The sequence below is a fragment of the Muntiacus reevesi genome, chromosome 7, assembly GCF_963930625.1.
Source record: "Muntiacus reevesi chromosome 7, mMunRee1.1, whole genome shotgun sequence".
NCBI lineage: Eukaryota > Metazoa > Chordata > Mammalia > Artiodactyla > Cervidae > Muntiacus > Muntiacus reevesi.
In genome coordinates this window covers 16020098-16043478 of record NC_089255.1, presented here as the reverse complement: position 1 = coordinate 16043478, position 23381 = coordinate 16020098, and the positions used below count along the sequence as shown (strand labels likewise).

The following is a 23381-nucleotide window of genomic DNA, read 5'->3' as shown; positions in this document are numbered from 1 at the left end:
GTGCAGGTGAGGGAAACAGGAAGCTTGAATTCCCCAAGGGAATCCGTGAGGGACTCCTTGCAGAGGGTGGGTCTACACAGAGAAGAGGGGCTGAAGACACAGCAGTCGCCAGGCTGCAGGGGCCAAGCCCCAGTCTCAGCCTGGACCTCAGCCACCGGCGAGAGCACATACCTGGGGCACCTGCTCCATGTTGAGCAGCCTGGGCAGCTTCAGGCTCAGCATCTTGAAGCCGGGCTGGAAGACCGATGGGTGACAGCCAGTCCCTGTCACCAGGACTTGCTCAAAGTTCTGACATGGCTCCGGGCGCCTCTGGCCAGCCGGGTCTGAGCTGCTTCACTGAAAAAGGACAGCGGGAAGAACTCCAGTGAGTGTCAGCCTAACTCCAGCTGGGTCAAGACTGTCTGACTACAGAACAGACCTGTGCTTGTGATGGCAAAATAACCAGGCTTCCTTAAAAACAACAGAGAAACAGACTGCTGAGTCATTCACTCTGAGAGTGATGGAGGAAGGTAATTAAATCACAATAGGGCAATCATAAAATTATAGCACTGGAAAGGGCTACAGAGGTCACCCAGCGCCCTCGTGTTATACAAGAGGGTCAGAGGCGTAGCGCAAGCTCCTCAAGGCCACACAGCTTAGGGAGAGCTTGGGGCTGCTCACTCTCCCTGCTTCAGGTGCTACCCCTGGACAGACAGTGTGATCCAGGTCTGGCCCACCGAGCGCTACCCTCCAAAGAGAGGCAGCTTTTCCAGAAGGTTCACGGGAGCAGGGTTGCCCTGAGACACACAAAAGGACCAGGCCAGGCAAATCCAAGGCACTTGGAGTCAGAGCAACAGGCTTGTTTAAATGCAGGATTAATAGCTGTGAGTAATGTAAACTAGAGGAACGCAAAGCCAAGGAAAAGGCCCAAGAAACTGAAAAGTACTATTAGTAGTTGGGTTCAGCAAAAGAAAGAGCAGAGCTAGGAATTTACCATAGTCAATGCCTCATCTACTCCCATAATCATTGGGCCAAAATCTGCCACCTCTTTAGAACTCCCAAGGGGTTCTGTCCCTGCCTCCAAAAGGCCTGAAGACCTGGCTTACCTCTCTCGCAGCACCAGCCACATCTGACTGCAGGTGGAGCTACCTGCCGAGTTCTTGTCTTCCCTGCACTCACCCAACCCCTACCAAGTGGGGAGGATGATCCCGGGCTGGCTGGAATCTCAGGTGTGTGCTTGGCCTATCCTGGGCCTTCAGCAAATGCTTTTTTAATGATGCAAAGTCGTTCACCCCTTGAGCCTGAGCTTTTGGCTTTGTTTATACTTTTGCTTCTTATTATAGTTCTTTATGTTCTATGTGTTATTATCTGAAACTATGTAGCAAAATATAATGTAGTTATGTTTCATCATAAATATGCTTTTATTCAAAACACTGGGGTAAGTAATTATTCACCACAGTCAAAAGGGGGCAATGATAGGGATAGAGAAGAATAATTAAATAGTTGGTTTAGAAATCTCACTACGGGATTAAAGACAGCAAGGGAATTTAAAGGCTGTTTGGGAAACTGTTGTAAGCTAATGACCACTCAAGAAAAGAATCCAGTAACCTAGCAACAATCTACACTACTTTGAAAGAAGACCAGGTGCATCCAAGTGCATCCAGGCACACTCAAGCCACAAACCCTGACAGCTAAAACACAGGACAATATGGGGTTTGAGTCTTGCTATGTGAAGTCAGGGAGCTAACGATCCTTGAAGAGCAGAATCTCTGAGTGTAGTCAAGAGAGGAAAATATGTGAAAGGGGAAAGAAACTAGGTGAAAGGGGACATTACACCAAAACCTGAGATGAATTACCGTATTTTAGTATATGCTAGCATCCTTCTGCTAATATACATATGGTTTAATAGGGCCATCACAGTCCTGGTTAGACCACACAGGGTCAGAGGAGGAATTAATGATTTAAGCCTTGATGTCGGCCCAAGAATGAGGAAGGAGGTGGTCTTCTCCCCTCCTTTCTCTCTGATTATAAGATATAGCTTTCTTTGTTCTAGGGGCTGAGCTCTCTTGCCTGCCCACTTGTATCTCTTCCAAGCATCCTATACTAATAAAGTCACTCTTTGCCTACGGCTTTGCCTCATGCTGAATTCTTTTTGCAATGAGACAAAAGAACCTCAGCTTGATAAGCCGTGACACCAGGCGAGTAATTTCGGTTAAAAGAGTGGGTTTGAGTCCCCTCCTAAATCAGTGATCATGGGTTCAAATCCCATCCAAGGAGTGTGGCTTCAGAAATAACCCAAGAACCCATCAGCTCATGGATAGATAAACTAGCAAATAAACAAGATGCAGTCTACACATGCAATAGAATATTACTCAATTTTAAAAAGGAATGAAGCTCTAATGAATGGATGAAACTTGAAAAAATTACACCAGGTGAAATAAACCAGTCTCAAAAGGTCAAATATTGTATGATTCCAGTTATATGAGGGACCTGGCATAGGTGAATTTACAGAGACAGAAAAGGGATTGGTGGGGAGGGAGGAATCGGAGTTGTTGTTTGAGGGGTACCGAGTTTCTCTTTGGGAGGATTAAAAGTTCTAAAAAGGGGTAGTGGTGATGGTTGCTCAATACTATAAATGTAAAATGCACTTAAAAATGATAAATTTTATGTTTCGTATATTTCACCACATTAAAAAAGTAGTTACAGAACATTTCTGAATGACAAAATAATAGAGAAAATAGTTTTTTTTTAATCGTTACATTTTACCTGGGTACATTTTGCCCAGGTTAAAAAAGAAAAGTTGACACTTTGCAAACAAATGAGCAACACCTGTGTAAGTGGACCTGGCATGTCTTGGTTCTCCTGGATTTCCGATCTAAATTACCAAGTCACTTTCACTCCCAGATGCACCACTAATTCATCTGGCAGCAGGATGAGAGGTGACAGTCTCACCTTGAGTTTCCAGGGGAATATCACAAAAACCCGCAGCAATAATGGGACCAAGGCTGGGTCTCCATGGACCTGCCTACCTTGGTCCCCTGGTTCTCCCTGAGTTTCAATGTCATGAGCAATAAAAGGAGAGAAACGGTCCCTACCCTTACAGCACACACCATCCAGGAAGACTGACCCAATGAAACATACAATAGGAGGGCAATATTAAATAGCATATGATTCATCCTCTTCTTCATTCAGCCAAGGTGTCTGGCACTTTTATCACATAATGAATAAGAGTCAGGGCTCAATGTAAAGATGATTACTCCCTGCGAGCTGCAGCAGCTGGAGGGAAAACATGAGAATTTAGCTGAAATAAAAATTGCATAGGTTTCTGACACACAGCATGGAGGAAAATAGATGTCCGCCGTACCACTCTATCCCTATACTGTACAGGAAAAATAAAGATGAAAAGACTGTCCTCGTCTCCAAGAAACACATAAAGAAAAAGACAAGACAGACACGTACTCAACTAACCAGGACAAGTCACCCTTGAAGGAAGGACCTCCCACCCACTCTGCGTCAGGCCTGTGCTGGCCACCTTGCCCGCCCATCTGGTCTCTTTCACCCTCACCACCCCGTCTCATATCGCCAGGCAGAACAGTTCAGGACCTCTGGACTGGATTAAAGCCACATCGTTTCCAAGACCACTTCGCCATTTCCTGTGCAATTCCAGGCAAGCAACGTAACTCCTTGTGCCTCAGTTTCCCCATCTGTGAAATGGAAATAACAGTGGTACTTTCTTCCTAGCGTGGTGGTTATGATTAAATGAGAGAAGTACCCATGCAAAGGGCCTGCCCTCAGGGAAAGGTCCAATAAGCACTTGTTCCTGTTACTAATTTTCAGATACGAAAATTAATTTTCTATTTTACAGGCAGGAAAACCAAGGTGTTGAAAAGTGAGGGGGCTTGTAGAAGATCTCACAGATAGTAGATAGAGCTATCATTTGATTTCTGGTTTGTGAGGACGGATGTAGAGGAGGGTTGGGGTGGGGATGGTGATGCTCCTGGAGTTGTGTTATTTGATCTGAGAAGGCTACAGGGTGCATGAAATTGGAGGCTTTGAAACTGCACTCTGTGGGCCCCTAATTTGAACTTCAGGGACTTTTTGGGGGTAGGGGGTTGTACCAGTAACTAGGAGAACAAGGAAGTGACTTCTCCCCTATTTTAACCAGAAGATGTCTTAGCTGAATTTTCTAAATTATAGTGGAAACATAAGTCCTCTCTTTGAGAAGAAAACATGAAGAGGCATAAGTTTCCTTTTTTAAAAGGAGAACTGAGGGACTCTCAACTGCGATCCAGTGGTTAAGAATCTGCCTTCCAAGGCAGGGAACACAGGTTCGATCCCTGGTTGGGAAACTAAGATCCCTCACGCTGTGGATCAACTAAGCCCTTCAAAAAATAAAATAAAAAAAAGAGAGATTTTATTTTGATTAAAGAGAGTCACGTCTGGTCTTCCCTGATGGCTCAGACAGTAAAGAATCTGCCTTCAATGCAGGCGACTGGGGTTTGATCCTGAAGAAGAGAATGATCCCCTGGAGAAGGTAATGACAACCCACTCCAGTATTCTTGCCTGGAGAATCCCATGGACAGAGGGCCTGACAGCCTACAGTCCATGGGGTCGCAAAGAGTCAGATGCCACTGAGCAACTAACACTTTAACTGTCTGTCTCAGGCTAGTGCTCCATCCATATCCCTGGTCTCCCCACTCCCGCTCCCTCACTGCCCCCCACCCAGTAAACATTAGCCTACACACTGTATCCCAGGCCTGAAAGGAGATGGCCAGCAAAGCATCACCTCCCGAATATGTTTACACATTAGGTAGCTGAATATAAACAGATGGCCTATTTCCCACATGAGAGTCTTAAAAAAAAAAAAAAAAAAAAGTCCACCAGGTTCCTCTGTCCATGGAATTCTCCAGGCAAGAATAATGAAGTGGGTTGCCATTCCCTTCTCCAGGGGATCTACCCAACCCAGGGACTGAATCCTGGGTCTCCCATATTGCAGGCAGATTCACGTCCCTGGGTCTTCCATATTGCAGGCAGATTCTTTACTACCTGAGCCACCAGGGAAGCTTGATAACTTCTAGGGATGCAAATGAATTAGTACACACTCTCTTTATTTTTTCTTTGTCATTCTTTGTTTTGTTTTCTTATTTATTTTAATTGGAGGCTAATTACAATATTGTAGTGGTTTTTGCCATACATTGACATGAATCAGCCATGGGTGTACACGTGTCCCCCATCCTGAACCCCCCTCCCATCTCCCTCCCCATCCCATCCCTCAGGGTCATCCCAGTGCACCAGCCCTGAGCACCCTGCTTTATGCATTGAACCTGGGCTGGCGATCTATTTCACATATGATAATATACATGTTCCAATGCTATTCTCTCAAATCATCCCACCCTTGCCTTCTCCCACAGAGTTCAAAAGACTGTTCTTTACATCTGTGTCTCTTTTGCTGTCTTGCATGTAGGGTCATCGTCACCATCTTTCTAAATTCCATATATATGCATTAATATACTGTATTGGTGATTTTCTTTCTGACTGACTTCACTCTGTATAATGGGCTCCAATTTCATCCACCTCATTAGAACTGATTCAAATGCATTCTTTTTAATAGCTGAGTAATATTCCATTGTGTAAATGTACCACAGCTTTCTTATCCATTCATCTACCGATGGACATCTAGGTTGCTTCCATGACCTAGCTATTGTAAACAGTGCTGTGATGAACACTGGGGTACACGTATCTCTTTCAATTCTGATTTCCTCAGTGTGTATGCCCAGCAGTGGGATTGCTGGGTCATATGGCAGTTGTATTTCCAGTTTTTTAAGGAATCTCCACACTGTTCTCCACAGTGGCTGTACTAGTTTGCATTCCCACCAACAGTGTAAGCGGGTTCCTTTTTCTCCTCATCCTCTCCAGCATTTATTGTTTGTAGACTTTTTGATAGCAGCCATTCTGACTGGCGTGAGATGGTACCTCATTGAGGTTTTGATTTGCATTTCTCTGATAATGAGTACACACTCTCTTTATTACATTAATTTAGTTAGACATACCTATTTAGAATCTCTTACCATATCCAACATAGCATTAATTTTAAAATATTGTTTTTCCACTTCTGGTTCATAGAAATAAGTGTATTCGTAATCTCCACATGCATCTTTGACAAAAAGATCTTCATTTTACACTTTTTGGAGTCACCTAACACAGTTAAAGTGAAAAATATTCTCATTTCCCTCTAAGTTAGTTGAAAGCTACACTTTGGGGGGCTTCCCTAGCAGTCCAGTGGCTAAGACTCTGCCTTCCAAAGCATGGGGTGTGGGTTTGACCCCTGGTCGGGGAACTAAAGTCCCACATGCCACAGGATGCTGCTGAAAATTTTAAAAAAGAAAAGAAAGGAAGAAAGCTATATTTTTTGAAGTTCTGTTTAATGCTCTTGCTAAAAATGTACCCCAAGTCACAAGTATTCATCGACTATTACGATACTCTATGGCAAATTGAGTATCGTAATGGCAAATTTCAAACACTTCACACAGACAGTGTGATGTGAAAATGTTAGTTTTACCCCACATCCCTTGCGTTGTGGTTCATTAGCATTTGAAAGACAAACCACAAGCTCACACTCCAGAGGCCACAACTCTGGTTCAGTTGGGGTTACTTTTGATCAACACCAGAGGGTTTCCTAATTAGCCGGATGGATGCTGTCTCACTGGAAAAATGAGTGGAATTAGAGATGTGTACACTGATGAGAAGAGCTGCACCGGCGCCTCCCCTCCTGCCTGAGCAGAGGGTGCCCCAGAGTGGCTGCGCCTCTGAATGAGCCCAAAGGAGCCCTTTCAGGAGGATTCTGGCTTGAAGCCAGGAGGTCAGCTGACGCGGAGCAGCAGACAACTGTCACATCAGCCTCACACGAACTTTCAAGAAAGGTGCGTGAGAGTCCCTCGGTGGGGGAGTTGCAGAGACTTCACCTGCTGACAAAATGGGCCATCTTAATGGTTTCGGGGGCTTCCCCGGGGGCTCAGTCAGTAATGAATCTGCTTGCTGGAAGCGGTTTGTATAGGGGTGAGGGGTGGGCGCGGAGCTGACACAGGACTCAGCCTGCCGCACTTACTCTGCTGCGCCACCTGGTGGTGAGATTGGGGGCCCTCTAGCCCTCATGGACCCGAAAGTTCTGTATTTCCTGAGGGCCTGAGACAGTATTTCCAGGAACTTCAGATGTGCTCAGCTGGAAGGCACACCACTATTTTGCATACCACCAAGATAACACACACACACAAATCACCAACTATAATCATGAGACAGAGCTGATTGGAAATGAATCCTGACTTCAGAGCTGTTTTAATGTTTGTTTGTTTTTTCTAAGTACACATAGTAATTGATGGAACACATTGATGGTAAACAAGTGATTGGCCCTCCTAGTCACTTTGCATGGCTACTCTCCCCAGACCCACTACTGCTTTACAGGGATCATTAAAAGCTCCTTCACAACAAAACCAGTACTTGTAAATGGGAGACCAGATTTCTGGGAATAAATCTCAATCTGTATTACATTTTTTGTCCGTCTCTTTTTTTAAATTGATCATGTATGTCAGGTGCCTCCTGAAAGGATCCCAAACAAACACTGCTGGGGAAAGGTTCAGGTGATCACGTCTTCCCCCAAACAGCCCATCCACTGCTCAAAATAAAGGAACAGAGGGACTCCGAATAGGAAGAACTCTGGATGGGCCAAATTCCCTCCTTTCTGAAAAATATCATGTTGGAAAACATAAAATCTCTCATTGGGCATACACAGCAAAGGCAAAGAATGCTGTTTGGCAGGAAATTTCTCCATAGCTTGCTTTTAGAAAAACTGGAAAAATGAGATCAGAAAGCTCAGAGAGGTCATCTGTCCAAAGTACCACGGGATGCATGATCACATTCATTAATCAAAAGAAGCGAGGTTAATAACAGGAGCTCAGTTACCATGAGAAACCAGCGCAGAGTACCTGGAGAGGGAACCAGAGTCACCTTCTCCCCACTCATCAGCCTCTCCTAGGCTGGGCGGGCCTCAGAGGTATCTGAACACAGGTTGGTCCAGGTAAGGCCCCACATTCATGAGCATGGCAGGAAGCTGCTGGCTAAGGGGCAGCTGCTGGTGAGGCTTGGGGCCTGAGCTGGCTGAGGACAGAAGAGCAGTGTCTGAGTCACCCTTCTGATCCTGTGCCTCCTCCAGGGCTCTTGTCTAGATGTCCTTCATGGTAAAGAGAAAACAGCCCAGCATTTGCATCCCATCACTGTGCCAGAGGATCACCAAAGCTGCTCACTACCGCAGAGGATTGAATTTGCACTTGGGGAAGGAGACGCGAGGCAGAGTCTAGGCGCAGCCCCACGACACCTTCAGACGTGAAAATTAAAATCTTTTGAGCATCAAAGGACACTATCAAGAAAGTAATGATAGCCCACAGAATGAGAGAAAAATATTTGCAAAAAGTATGACCAATAAGAGATTCAGTTCAATTCAGTGGCTCAGTCGTGTCTGACTCTTCGACCCCAGGGACTGCAGCATGCCAGACTTCCCTGTCCATCACCAACTCCTGTAGCTTGCTCAGACTCGTGTCCATCCAGTCTGTGATGCCATCCAACCATCTCATCCTCTGTTGTCCCCTTCTCCTCCTGCCCTTAATCTTTCCCAGCATCAGGGTCTTTTCCAATGAGTCAGCTCTTCACATCAGGTGGCTAAAGTATTGGAGCTTCATCTTGGAACCAGTCTCCTGTTTCATGTCTGGTTCTAACTGTTGCTTCTTGACCTGCACACAGATTTCTCAGGAGGCAGGTAAGGTGGTCTGGTATTCCCACCTCTTTCAGAATTGTCCACAGTTTATTGTGATCCACACAGTCAAAGGTTTTGGCATAATCAATAAAGCAGAAGTAGATGCTTTTCTGGAATTCTCTTGCTTTTTCTATGGTCCAACGGATGTTGGCAATTTGATCTTCGGTTCCTCTGCCTTTTCTAAAACCAGCTTGAACGTCTGGAGGTTCTCAGTTCAGTTGAAGCCTGGCTTGGAGAATTTTGAGTATTACCTTGCTAGCATGTGAGATGAGTGAAATTATGCGGTATTTGAACATTCTTTGGCATTGCCTTTATTTAGGATTGGAATGAAAACTGACCTTTTCCAGTCCTGTGGCCACTGCTGAGTTTTCCTAATTTGCTGGCATAATGAGTGTAGCACTTTAACAACATCATCTTTTAGGACTTGAAACAGTTCAGCAGGAATTCCATCACCTGCACTAGCTTTGTTCGTAGTGATGCTTCCTAAGGCCCACTTGACTTAGAACTCCAGGATGTTTGGCTTCAGGTGAGTGATCACAGTATCGTGGTTCTCTGGGTCATTAAGATCTTTTTTGTATAGTTCTTCTGTGTATTCTTGCAACCTCTTCTTAATATCTTCGGCTTTTGTCAGGTCCACACTGTTTCTGTCTTTTATTGTGCCCATCTTTGCATGAAATGTTCCCTTGGTGTCTCTAATTTTCTTGAAGAGATCTCTAGTCTTCTTCATTCTATTGTTTCCTCTATTTCTTTGCACTGATCACTTAGGAAGGCTTTTTTAATCTCTCCTTGCTATTCTTTGGAACTCTGCATTCAGATGGGCATATCTTTCCTTTTCTCCTTTTCCTTCAGCTTCTCCTCTTTTCTCAGCTATTTGTAAGGCCTCCTCCAACAACCATTTTGCCTTTTTGCATTTCTTTTTCTTGGGGATGGTCTTGGTCACTGCCTCCTGTACAATGTCACGAACCTCTGTCCATAGTTCTTCAGGCACTCTATCAGATCTAATCCCTTGAATCTATTTGTCACTTTCACTGTATAATCGTAAGGGATTTGATTTAGGTCATACCTGAATGGTCTAGTGGTTTTCCCTACTTTCTTCAATTTAAGTCTGAATTTTGCAATAGGGACAAAACGTGGTCCACTGGAAAAGGGAATGGCAAACCACTTCAGTATTCTTGCCTTGAGAAGCCCATGAATGGTATGAAAAATCCTCATATATAATCCCAAAAGAATTGAAAACAGGGAGTAAACAGATGCATGTATACCTGTGTTCATAACATCATTTGTCACAACAGCCAAAAGGTGGAGATGATCCAGCTGTCCACCAACAGGTGAATGGGTAAACAAAACATGGATTACACATACAATGGAATATCACTCAGCCTCAAAAGAGAGTGAAATTCTGACACATACAACAACGTGGCTGAACCTTGAAAGCACGCTAAGGGAAGTAAGCCAGACACCAGAGGACAAATGTTGTTGATTTCACTTAATCAGGTACAAACTCACATCTATACAGAGAGAAAGTAGAATGGTGGTTGCCAGAGGTGAGGGCGAGGAAGAGATGGGGAGTTACTGTTTACTGGGTACAGAGTTCTCTTTGGGATGATGAAAGAGTTCTGGAAATGGACAGCGGGGATGACCGCACAACACTGCAAATGCACTGCATGTTACTGAATCATACACTTAACCATCGTTAAAATGCTACATTTTATGTAGTATATATTTTACCACAACAGAAAGAAGTAAATATTAAAAAAGCACTGCTGTGTTTTATAGTTTGTGCCGTAAGTTAGTTATGCTTTTATTAATATAAAATTCTATTTTCTCCAAATCTTCCAGAAAAAGTATAAATCATAAATATATATACACTGTCTTAGCCCCGACAGGTTGCTATAACAAAACACCATCAACTGGGTAGCGTATAAACAGCAAATGCTTATTCCTCAAGGTCCTAGAGGCTGGAAGTCCAAGAGTAGGCACCCTCATGGCTGGACCCTGGGGAGGCTCTCCCCTGAGCCGCAGGCTGCCAACCTCCTACTGGGCCCTCGCATGCCAGGAAGGGCCCGGGGGCTCCCCCAGGCCTCTCCTATACAAGGGCACCAACCCCATTTATGAAGGTTCCGCCTGCTTACCTCCCAAATGCCCACCTCCTAATACCAAGGCGCTGACTGGCATTAGGACTTCAACATATGAATCTAGGGCAGGGGATGCAAACATTCAGATGATAGCATGCATATATACACATAAATCACATACCACTTACAGCTGCAAAATCCCTCTTTCTTTGAGAAGCAAGACTAGTTCAACCCACCCCTATTCCTATTCTATAGGTGAAGACCTCAGATAGGAAGCGACTTGTCTGAGGTCACTTAGTGGTGGCTTGACACAGTCAGGATGAAATGAGATCTGCAAGGAACAGTGGGAATATATGAATGGATGGGCAACAGGATTGGAAGACCAGCAGTCCCACTGCCAGTCCTTAACCTTACCACAGGGAGAGAAGAACCGAAGCCCAGGGGACCGAGTGGGCCTCTCCTTAGCTGAACGACTTGCGCCTGAACTCCAGCCTGTCCACGGCCAGGGTCAAACACCTACCTCAGCACAATACACATAATTTCCAGATAGCTCACTAGTAATTAAAACCACGATTACTGTGTCTGTTAATGCAGTGTTTTCCAAACTGCAGTTCACAATCTGTCAGCAGATCACAAAGTCAATTTAGTGGGTCATGACTAGCATTTAAAAACTGAATAGTTTGCAAAAGAAAAGAACAGAAAATACCAGTGTATTGCATAGAGTCCAGATAAGTATTGTTTTGTGATACTTGTTATGTACGTTATGTATATTTGTTTTGCTAGATATGACCATATGTGTGTACTTGGCCACAACATAAAAGGTAGCTTCTTTTTAAAATTATGCTTCTAGTTTTACTGAGGCATAATTAACAATTAAAAACTACATATATTCAAGGTGTAGAACTTGATGATTCTCTGTACCTGCATGCTTAATCGCTCAGCTGTCTCTGACTCTTTGCGACCCCACAGACCCCGCCAGGCTCTTCTGTCCATAGAATTCTTCAGGCAAGAACACTGGAGTGGGTTGCCAGTTGCTTCTCCTGAGGAGCTTCCCAACGCAGGGATTGAACCCGGGTCTCCCTCATTGCAGGCGGATTCTTTAACATCTGAGTCACTAGAAAAGCTCCCTGAGGTCAAGACTCCCCTTGGCCATTTCCGAGGTATGATCTTGGCTGGACTGAGTAATTCCCCCGACTCTCACTTGTTAATTCCTACCAGGCCAGGGCTATGGGAAGCTAAAATGAGATCATGGATGTGAACATACTTCCTAACTACAAATTGTAAGTAAAGATTAGTGATATTATCACTATTAGTAGCACCAGGCTGCTGCTATTTACTACAAATATCACCACATTCAGGAGAGCACGACCATCAGCTGCAACTGCTCCTGGATGGAGCTGTTTAACCTGAGATCCAAGAACATCCTCCGGCCTTAGGAAGTTCATAAAATTACAGGTAAAATTGTGTGTGCATGCGTGTGTGTATGTGTGTACAGAAACACGTGTGTATGTAAAGCGCTGGGGATAGGGATTCCAAGGCTTTCCACAGAATTTCAGTGAGCCAAGAAGGTTCAGAGCCACCAGCACCTGGGGTGAAGCCAGACCCCCAGGGAACATGCCACCCCGCAACGGCAGGCAAGGAGCCGACTCCCAGCTGGGGGAAACAGCGGGACCCTCGGGGTCCTCTGGGTGTGCCTACCAGTCAGGGGAAAGAGGGCAGTGTACTTTTCAGAAACCTGTTCCTGCCCCGTGGAAACCGGTCCCACAGGCTGGGTGGGGCAGCCCCTCCGGAGGAGCGGCTCTGCAGCCTCTGACCGTGACGGTCCACACCCACAGCCCCACCCCACAGAGGTGGCAAGTGTGGTCTCAGGCAGACTCAGCAGCTCTCCGGGGCAGGGGGAGGGCTACAGGGGCCCAGCAGGAAACGGCTATCTCTGTGGGACACCCGGAATGCCCCAGGCAGGAGTGGTGGCCAGCCCAACCCCAGGCCTCGCCCCTCCCGGAGTCTCTCCACGCTCCGAGTATCCCCCTAGCATCCTCATGCTCTGACGGCCTTCCAGGCCCAGGGCACAGCAGTCCTCCTCCAGGAAGAAGTCTTCCCCGGGTACGCCCTCCGCCCCTCGCTCCCCTCCCTGAGCACCTCCAGACGCAGTGAGCGGGTGAGGATCACGGACTTTGGAGTCAGACAGGCCTGGGCTGCAGCCCCAGCCCCTCTGCTCACTAGTTAGTATCCCCGGGTCATGTCCCCTAACCTCAGTGCCGGTCCCATCCCTCGCTCAAGAGGGGTGGGAGGAGTAAGCAGAGCGATGTGCATGGGCTCTTTACATCAAGCAGGCACCTCAGTAAATGGCAATTACTATACCTAGTTTGGTTATACTGTTCTCTGATTCTTTTAGGTGTGGTTGTTTCAGCAGCTGCCATTAGATTCCTTGAAGACAGGCCCTGGATCTGTTTGTATATAAGAGACAGTTAAAGAACGCTGACTGTCCTGCTCAGAGGTGGTCCGCTCATTCACGTGTCTACCCACTCCCCGCAAAGCGAGGCTGCGGGGGGCTGGCACTCCAGAGAGCCGGACACGTGGTGTCCACAAGCTGTGCCTTGGGGGAGCCACAAGCAGAGCAAACTGTTGTTATTCTGCCGCTCGGTCGTGTCCGGCCCTTTGTGGCCCCATGGAGGCGGCACGCCAGGCTTCCCTGTCTCTCTCAGTCTGCTCAAACTCATGTCCCTTGAGTTGATAAGGCCATCCAAGCACCTCATCCTCTGTTGCCCGCTTCTCCTCCTGCCCTCAATCTTTCCCAGCATCAGGGAAAAACCATAGCTTGGACTATACAGAACGAGGGGGTCGCACAAACCGGGGACCCAGTGGGCTAGATACTGTGAGGATGGCATAAACAGTTCTATGGTGGCACCTGCAGAAGGGGGATGCCCTCAGGGGGCATTTGCGGGCAAAGTTAAGGTCAGCTTTGCAGAGAAGGTGACACGTATTCGTTGCATAAGAGGTCAGAGAGGATCTGTCCGTTTGGAGAGGGCACGGCTAGGAGAAGGAACAGCGCATGCAAAGGCCCAGAGGCACGTTGCAGGAAGTCACCGCTCTGGGCTCCTTCAGCAGAGTGTGAGGTGAGTGTCCTCTTCTGCCTAACTAGGGGCAGACTTGAGTGTGCCAGGAGGAGGGAGCCCCGGACTGCCACGGAGACTGGGGATCAGGAGGAAGGTCAGCCCCCACTAGGGAGGTGTTCCTAACTTTTTTCCCCACACTTGCTCGCTCATCCACTTTCCCACAGAAGGTAGATGCTTGGGTGAGAGGGGAAGGGAAGACGTGGGGAACGGGGGCATCCTCAGGGGGTGGCTGTGACCCTGAGCTCTGGAGACCTCCACTCACTCCTGCTAAGGAGTCAGGCATCGCCCACCCAGAGCCGGGTCTGTTCTCATCGCTTCCTTCTCTAAAACTGGACTGGGACTCCCCCGTAGTCCAGCGGTTAAGAAATCACCTCGCCACGCAGGGGACATAAGTTTGATCCCTGGTTGGGGAACCAAGATCCCATATACTGCAGGACAACGAAGCCTGAGCACCATAACTAGTTTCCACAGCAAAATGAAAGATCCTGCATGACGCAACGAAGATCCCAAGTGCCGCAACGAAGACCCAATGCCACCAAATGAAGAAAGAAATATTTTTAAATGAATACATACAACCAGACTTACTGGTTGTAAGTCAGTCTTACTTACTTACACCCCTTCTCCTCCACTCCTCGAAGCCACTGAAACTTGAGATTTGCCTTGTCTCTGTCCCTTGCCACCTGCCTCCTCCCTGTTGTTAACTACCCCCAAAGCATCTTCCGTGGAAGCCCAAGACCTGGTCCATAAGCAAGCACTGACACAGGCTTCAGTGAGTCCCCAAAGCATTCAAGCCCCTGCCCAGGTGCTGGGGGCCTCTTAGACGTCTGAGCTGTCTCGGAGGGCCTCAAGGAGCTGACAGTCTGGTGGAGAGGTGAGAGGGACAGGAAACTGTCCATGACCAGAGACAGGGCGCGCCGATGAGTCCAGAGACGTGAGAAAACAGGCACACAGGGTGAGGTGGAGGCAGTGCAAAGGGGCGCGGTGGGAGGAGAGCGTGGAGAGCAGACTTAAGCACCCTGACACTGCTGTGATGAGTACACGACAGTGCGTCCTTATTAGGGCCGGTAGAATATACGACACAAAGAGTGAACCCTAACATTAATGACGTTACTCATGTGTGAACATGGTTCATCAGTTCTTTAATCATGTGTGAATGTGGTTCATCAGTTGTAACAGATGTACCACACTGATGCAAGATATTAATCACAGGGGAAACTGAGGGGAGGGAAGGGGCAATGAGAACACTCTACTTTCTGCACATTTTTCCCTAAAAACCTAAAACTGGGGGACTTATCTGGGGACTTCCTCTGTGCTTCCACTGCAGGGGACACTGGTTCCACCCCTGGTCTGGGAACTAAAATCCCACATGCCATGTGATGCAGCCAAAAAAAGGATCACAGTACCTCCCATAAACACCTGGACTCCAGTTTCTCTTGACAAATCTGAGTATCTACAGACCTAGGCCAAATTCACCCACAGCAGCCACTGCTTGCCCCTCTCCATGGGGAAAGTGAGGGAAGCCTCTGAGGGTCACACCAGCCGCCTTGTTCCAGTCAGGCCTGGTCGGGAGCTCTGGATTTGGGGACCTGGTGATAAAGGTTAGGTTTCTGATCACAGGGGTCTCAGAGCATCATGTCCCAAGAGCTGGCAAATGGTAACACCCATGAAAAGAGAGAGGAAGACCTGGGCTGTTTTTGGTCAAGTTGGATTTGCACAGATTGTAATTTAAAAGTGTGACCACATTTGGCAGAAGTCAAGACTAGAGGTCAATTTAGGAGGCAGAGAGAGGTGACTTTCAAAGTCCCTAAAGTTTCTCAAGGGAGAGGAGCACAGACTGGGGAGCCCAAGGAATGAGAAAAGGGTTCCTAGGACTAATGGGGCAAAACCGACCAAGTTGGGACGTGGAGGGAGGTGGGCCAGGTGCGGTGATGGAAATGATTCTCCAGGGACCTCAGTTCCCCTGGCAAGGCAAGGGAAGGCAAAGAGGTGACTGGGGCTTAAGGAGGATGGAGGTTAGCAGCAGGTGCGGTGGGGCAGCGGTGGGGAACCGCTGAGAGGCAGGGAGCCAGAGCGCAGTTCCTGGTGGGCAGGGTGCTCACACAATCTGCTCGGGTTAAAGTCATGCCTGGGGCTGGGAGCAGAAACGGAGAGTGAAGAGGAAGATGCCTTGCCACTTCGGTCCCTCAGCACACACTTACTGAACACCCACTCTGTGTCCAAGGCTATGGGAGGACATGGGGATGCAAAGAGAAAGACGATGAGCTCACGTTTTAGGAGCTCGGCACCAAACCGACAGAAAGCATATCTGATGGCCAAACAGCAGTGAGAGCCAGATGCTTCCAGAGGGACACAGAGGAGACACGTCACACCGGGGAGGCAGGAAAGACTTCTGGAAAAAGCAAGGCTTGAGCTCAACCTTGAAGAAGCCCATTAGCCATGGAGGAGCGGGCACTCTAGGCTGAGGGTACAGTGGGAGCCAAGGCATGGAGGGAGGGAGAGCTCCCACAGCTCAGCGTGGAGGTGGCCAAGGGAGCCTGGAAACAGATGAAGGCTCAGTGTGGGGCCCGTCTGATGTGGTGGGAGTGGATGCACCAGAGAGCTGGGAGTCAGGACTGGGAAGTCTCAGGGATGGTGATAGGAGACAGGGTGGCTGGTGACCCTAGGTCGGGTAAGGAGAATCACGAGGAGCGGATGCAGACCAATTTCAAACCCTGGCTTCATCATCTGATGTCTGCTTTCGGGGAGATTACTTAATCTCTTCAATTTGAACTTTCATATCAGTAAATGAGGGCTTCCCTTGTGGCTCAGCAGTAAAGAATGTGCCTGCCAATGCAAGAGATACGGGTTCGATCCCTGGATTGAGAAGATCCCCTGGAGAAGGAAATGGCAACCCACTCCTGGGTATTCTTGCCTGGGAAATCCCATGGACAGAGGAGCCTGGTGACCACGGGGTCTCCAAGAGTATGACACAACTGAGAAACTGCACACACACACTAGCTAAATCAGGATAAGAAAAGTATCGACGACTTGTGAGAATGAAAAGCTCTGGCATCTACTAGAGAATTCAAGGGCATCCTAAACTACCTCAATTTTGCATTAATGTTCTTGCATGCTTCTTCCATCTTGGTTTATAATTTTGCTTGAAAACAGATGGTTTCCACTTAGCTCTGACCCACCTCCCTGGCTGGAGCTGAGGCTAATGGGCATGCCACAAGTGAGACAGGGTTGCCATGGTGACCTCCCTGCTTGGCTTTAGGACTCAGGGAAAGGAACCTTTCCTTTGTTCCAGCTATTCTAGATATTTACCGCTAGGCAATTATTGCACATCTTTAAAAAAAAAAAAAAAAAAAAAGGCTGAATACTCTTTAGCATCTTTGTAGAGAAAAATTGGAAACAATCCAAATTTCTGGCAATAGAGAACTGTCTACATAAGTTACGGTACATCCATGTAAAATTGTACCGTGGGCTATAAAACTGTTACAGATCTACAGTTATGGACAGGAAACGGTGTCATGACATGCTGTTAAATGAAAAAAGCAGGTTATGGAACAGCATAAATCTTGTAACGGCATCTATATAAAACTGTGTTCCATTTAACTGCTTGTATTTATGGACAGAAAAGTGTTTTGAAAGGCTGTTTCTCAAAGTGTTCACAGGGGTTCTCTCTAGACGGTAGGGTTTACCTCTTGAAATCTGCTTTATTCTCTTCTTTCTACTTTTCCATAACACTAGAGTTTGTGTATTACACTAGAGCATGTGTATTACTATTTATGTATTCATTCATTCATTTTTTTAAAACCAAAGCAATAAGACTATTAGGAAATAAATGAAGAATCCTCCAACTGTTGGCCAGTCTAGGAGGAATTAGCTATGTGGGCCAGCCCATGGGTTGTACCCATTGGCATTTCCTTACACACCCACCTGAGAAGCTCTTGTATGAAGCTCTAGTATCAGCCTGCCTGCTGGCCCAGGGCAACACTGGTCTTGCATCCCCCATTCATAGCACTGGGGTTCAGTTTCCAAAACCGTACATTTTGGAGACGCCACTGCCTTTCCCCAAGTTGAAGGCCTAAGGGGGCTCCCTCTGTTCCAGGTGCGGTGAACAGGGTGGGGGACAGGGGTGTCCTGCACTGGGAGCACAGTAAGGCCATGGGCAGTAGACACAGAGTGAATCTCCTCTGTGTGCTGGGCGCTGGAGGTATACAGAGTTCCAGGTTGATATAGGCCTGTCCCAGTGGGACTCCAGTCTAGTGGAGGTAGGAACCCAGGAAGGGCCGGGAAATCCAAATAACTCCTCATAGTTCCTGCAAGGCTCCCTGACTCACAGTCCACACTTCATGCTGCTACAACAAAACTGTGGGGTCCCTTCTGGAAGGTCCCAGAGGACCCTGCTCCTTATAAGACACATCCGCATGCCAGCAGCAGCCTCACCTCTCACCAGCCTTGCCACACCCCCGATGCCCCACCACCCATCCCTATCCTTGAACGCACTGGACTTTCACACGCCCATGTTTTTGCACTTGCTGTTTACTCAGGGAGAGACGCCCCTTCCTCCACTTTCTCTTTTTGATGAAATCCAGCAATAGCTCCAGGCTACCCCCAGTATCACCTGCAAGGGTTGTATCACTCCCTTTGTAAACCTCACACTGAAATGCTCTGGCTCCCCTGAGTCAAGACTGGTCAAGCCTGGCTTGTTCACGGCCATGTCTGAGGTCTCCTGCCCAACACTGGGCACCGCGTCCCTGTGGAATGAACACATGTTTACCGAACAACTGAACAACTCTGCCATCTACCACACTGAAACCTAGAAGTAGGGTCTGGTTCATTTGCCTAGAAGCTATCACCCAGTGGTTGTATGCTCTCTTCATGAATCCTGCACTTCCAAGCCCAAAGGGTCTATTTTACTTGGTCTAAAATTTTTATTTCAATATTTTTAAGATCTGAAATCTCAAACCAACTATAAAAAAAAAATACATGTGACAATTGGGGAAATCTGAATGCTGATAAAAGAAATCCATGATAACAAGAAATGATCAATTATTAAGATGTAATAATAGTATGATGGCTACATTTTTTTACAGGGCCCTTTTAATTTAGAGATATACACTGAAGTAATCACAGAGATGAGATGATGTCTGAATCGGCTTCAAGAGAAGCTGGCAGGAGCAGGGTGGATGGGTGTGGGCGCAAGTGAAACAAGATTGGCCATGAGTTGATCATTGTTGAGGCCAGGCATGGAAGTTCTTTACACCAGTCTCTCAAAATCTATATGTTTTTAAAAGGAGACAATTACAACATTTTTTTAAAAACCTGCTGAAATGTGAAACACATCTTGAGTCCTACTCAGACGTTGCATGGCAGCAGACAAAGCAAAATGCTGCTGCCTTGATTATTACCCTGTTCACAGACTTTCCTAACATGTGGAATATCAACATGACAGTTTTGAAACTGATACAGGAAGTGTTGCGTCAGAATTGCCATCTGAACAAGATAAAACTAAAGAACTTAAGGACAAACCGGAAACGCTTTGGAAACAAAAACTCTGGCTCCTTAAAAAGAAAAGTCCCAGAAAACAAAGCCAAAAGGCCTTGTCAGCGGAAAATATTGGAAGATATCTCACAAATATATCTTCTTACCATTCCTCAACTAGGGGAGAGTTAGGAAAAGCTTGTTCTAGAAAATTTTATAGAAAAAGGTACTTGTGACCTAATGAGCCTGCCAACTTTGATGTTAAGATTCTGCTCTAAAAGGAATAAAGTAATAGCTCATCTTCCATTTTCTCATGACTAGATTTTGTGTTTTAAGGCATACAGATTTCAATGTTTTGAACATGTCATTTTCGTTACCTGACAGGGTCTGTTTTTATGTTTACATTTACTTGAGGTTCCAAAATATTACACATTTCTTGTCTTTAAAATTATTATTTTCTTTTACCGATTTAAATTTTTAAATACCTTCTTATAAAATACAAAGATGTACTTGAGTATTAGGTGATATGCACAATAAGACGGCCTCAGCTGCGTCACTCAAGTATAACTATTTCCACACAGTGTCGAGCTGGACAGGTGGGTGTCGGGCATCAGCGGTTCTCAGCTCTGGATACATTTTAAAACCACCTGAGTGTGCTCAGTTGTGTCTGACTCTGCGACCCCATGAACTGCAGGCTCCTCTGTTCATAGGATTCTCCAAGCAAGAATACTAGAGTGGGTTGCCATCTCCTTCTCCAGGGGATCTTCCCAACTCAGGGAACAAACCCATGTCTCCTGCACTGGCAGGTAGATTCTTCACAACTGAGCCACCTGAGAAGCCCTAAAACTACCCAGGGAGTTTGATCACACACTGATGCCTGGATCCACTGCTCACTTAAGCAAGCCTCCGAAGGCCAGGGAGAGGAGGAGGAGCCCAGCTGACCCTACAGCACGGCCAGGGTGAGAATGCTCAGGTTCCAGGCCGAGGTGACAGCTAAGCTGGTCCACCACCGTGCCCTGGAGGATCAGGAGCGGGGTGCCTGGTCTACACAGCTTGTTGGCTTCCAGGGTGGGTGCAGCAGGCAGGTCTGTCCTCCAAGGGTGGAATAGGGGAGTCCCTGCCGGCTTGATGGCAGGTGAACCAGGCCCTGACTGCTGGGGCTCCCCTCACCCCAACAGGAAATGTCAGGCTTCTGGGGACAGCACGATCCTATCTGCACTCTCCTCCCAGGCTGCTAATCTGATCAGAAACCTGAAGTCTGAGATAAGGCTGTCAGCCTGTGAGATGGAGCCCAGATCACAGGAGGAAGGAAAGCAGGGAGACCCAGGGAAGACTCAGGGTGAGGAGTGGGCAGCCCTGGAAGCCTGTAAGAGGGCATGCAGCCCCTGAGGACAGAACCAAGGCGCCCTCCCCCCACCCCCTGAGATGTAGCTTCTGGGAGGCAGGTGTCAGCTGAAGCCACAGAGGCACTGTTCTCCAGCGGGGGAGGGCCATTCCTCGCACACGGAGCTCCCACGGGAAAATGTCCAGGTGGGGCCTGGGGTGCTCACTCTGGAGAGCGGGTGAAGTTAGAGGCAGGAGCCTGCATAAGCACTCTAGCGGTGAGTTCCAAACTCACCCGTGCGTTCAAATAACCCAGGGGCTGTGAACACATGAACCTACTGGGTCAGTCCATCTCACGCTTTTTCAATCAGATGGCCCAGCAGGGGAACCTGGGAGGCATTCCCAGTGTCAAGCCCCAGCGGGGAAGCACCTGCCTTGAGCTTCTGAGATCGGTCACCTTCACATGGCCCAGAATCCACCGCACACGGCAGGAGTTTAGGCTGGAATCCACATCGCTCGGTGAGCAGGTGGTGCAGGAAAGCATGGCCACCCTCACCGAGAAGAACCCCTTCTTTCTGAAAAGCCAGACATGCCCAGTAGTGAAACTGTGAGGGAGCCTCAGAGGGCGGGAGGCAGACTCTCCGAGTGGCCGCCTGCCTCCTGGACACACCCACCTGGGTGATTCCCAGGCGACTCCCCTCCACGACTGAGACATCACCCAGCCACCAAACCATAACTCTGTCCTTTGTATACACTGATCCCTCTGCTCCGAGACGCCTCTGCCCTCACTCTATGTCTGCCTGGAAAATTCCACCGCAGCCTTCAGTGTCCGCCCGGGCCCCACTCCATCAGGCTCCAGTGCCCCTGACCTGCCCTCTGTTCCCGGGTCCTCTGGGCCTCCCTGCTGCACTTCAAGCTGCATGGGTGCTCCGGGAGTGCGTCTGACCCCGCCTTGCTCCATGATGGGTGTCCAGAACCAAGCACTGCATCTGACATGTTGGGGAGCACTCAGCAAAGACCTGTGCTGTGGCCCAAGAAGTCCTGAGAAGGAGCCCAGAGCAAGGATGTGGGAGCAGTCAGAGAAGGCTCCCAGGGGGACGCAGCACTGAAGGTGGATGGCAAATGAGGGGGAGCACTCGCTTTGGCAGAGAGGGAGGAAGGGAGAGGAGCTTGCGAGCAAAGGCCCAGAGCGGGGAAATGGGCCGGCCACAGCAGGGAGGCTTGCTGCTGCTGAACTCAGAGACGAGAGATGGGAGGACAGCTGGGGGCAGGGTAGAGGGAGCCCCGGGGTGCACCCCTCCTCCGGGTCATGGAACTCAGCATTCCCTCCTGCCTCCCTCCTCAGATGATTTGCATTCTGAGCAGCTTTCCTTGGCAATCATTAACTCTTGAGCTTCACCCATTGGGACTGGGGGGGATTTATTTACTGATCGAACTGGCAAGTGAGCCATTTCATGTAATTATTACCCAGGGAACACAGCCCACAATCAAGGGTGAAATGGTCATGGGCAGCCAGGGAGGTGTAACTGGCAGGAGGAAGTCACACATGAACCCGGCAGGGGACTGGCATGTGCCCAGACCTTCAACGGAGACTAGAGGACATCGGGGATCAGAGAAGGACGTGGGGCCCAGCGGGGAGGGGGAGAACACAGGGCCCACGTGACTCACAAGTGGCCTCACAGACAGTGAGAAGCTCAAATGGCAGAAACCTCTGTAGTACACAATTATTCCCATCCGTGATGAGAGTCTGGGCCCTGGGGTCAGGGGGACCTGGCTTTGAGTCCTGAGGTCTCTCTAGACCCTACTTTCCTCCTCTGTAAATGGGGATGACCGTGTTGATTTGAAATTCTACTTACTGAGCACTAGGTCTATTCCAAGACTTTTATGGGCATTTTACACTCCACAGAATTTTCACAATCGGCCTCCAGGTGTGTGTGTGTGTTAGTCACTCAGTTGTATCCAACTCTTATAGGCCCCATGAACTGTAAACCACCAGGCTCCTCTATCTGTGGAATTTTCCAGGCAAGAATACCAAAGCAGGGATCAGAAAGTCCCCTGGGGAATTCCTTCTCCAGAGGATCTTCCTGATCCAGCAATCAAACTTGGCTCTCCTACGTTGCATAGACCCTTTATAATCCTCAGAGTGACTATGTCATTGGCCTGTTTCAAGCATTAACAAGAGCCGGCCGGCGTTAAGGCCAAGATGCACAGTAAGTGTCCATAAAGTCGCCTGCCTGTATGACATTATTATGATGGACGATGTTCCTGGCTGGGCTGTCGAAGGCTACAAGGGAAACCACAAAACAGATCCTCCTTCCTCCTCACAAGGACACTATTTTTCCTGTTAACCCAATGTCAAAAGCAACACATTTCACAATATTTGAATGCAGCAGTAGATTAAGAGCCCCACTGGCAAAATGTGACACAAGGTCATTATTCTAGTATTATTAAGCACAGGGTTGTTTCTTTTTTTAAGGACTGAGAAAAATGAATTATTCAAAATACCAGGAAGAATGAGAATAATAGACGCCTTCAAATCAGCCCCCAAGAAGGTGCAGCCAGAGCTGGGAAGGTGTAAGTAGTTAAGCCTTGCCCTGCCTGACCTCTGCTGCCAGA

The 23381-nt window shown here is 47.8% G+C and overlaps 1 protein-coding gene across 3 annotated transcripts in view; it reads right to left on the bottom strand.

Annotated features, from left to right (window-relative positions):
• Window positions 1–23381, bottom strand: part of PAQR5 (progestin and adipoQ receptor family member 5) — a 91218-nt gene that overhangs the window by 51209 nt on the left and 16628 nt on the right. For 2 of the 3 annotated variants that reach the window (XM_065940894.1, XM_065940895.1), the window contains exon 2: window positions 172–336. In XM_065940894.1, coding sequence (XP_065796966.1) covers window positions 172–222 — 51 coding nt within the window. In that variant the 5' untranslated portion in view covers window positions 223–336. The remainder of the gene's footprint in view (window positions 1–171; window positions 337–23381) is intronic. The other variant, XM_065940893.1, reaches the window with a different exon arrangement.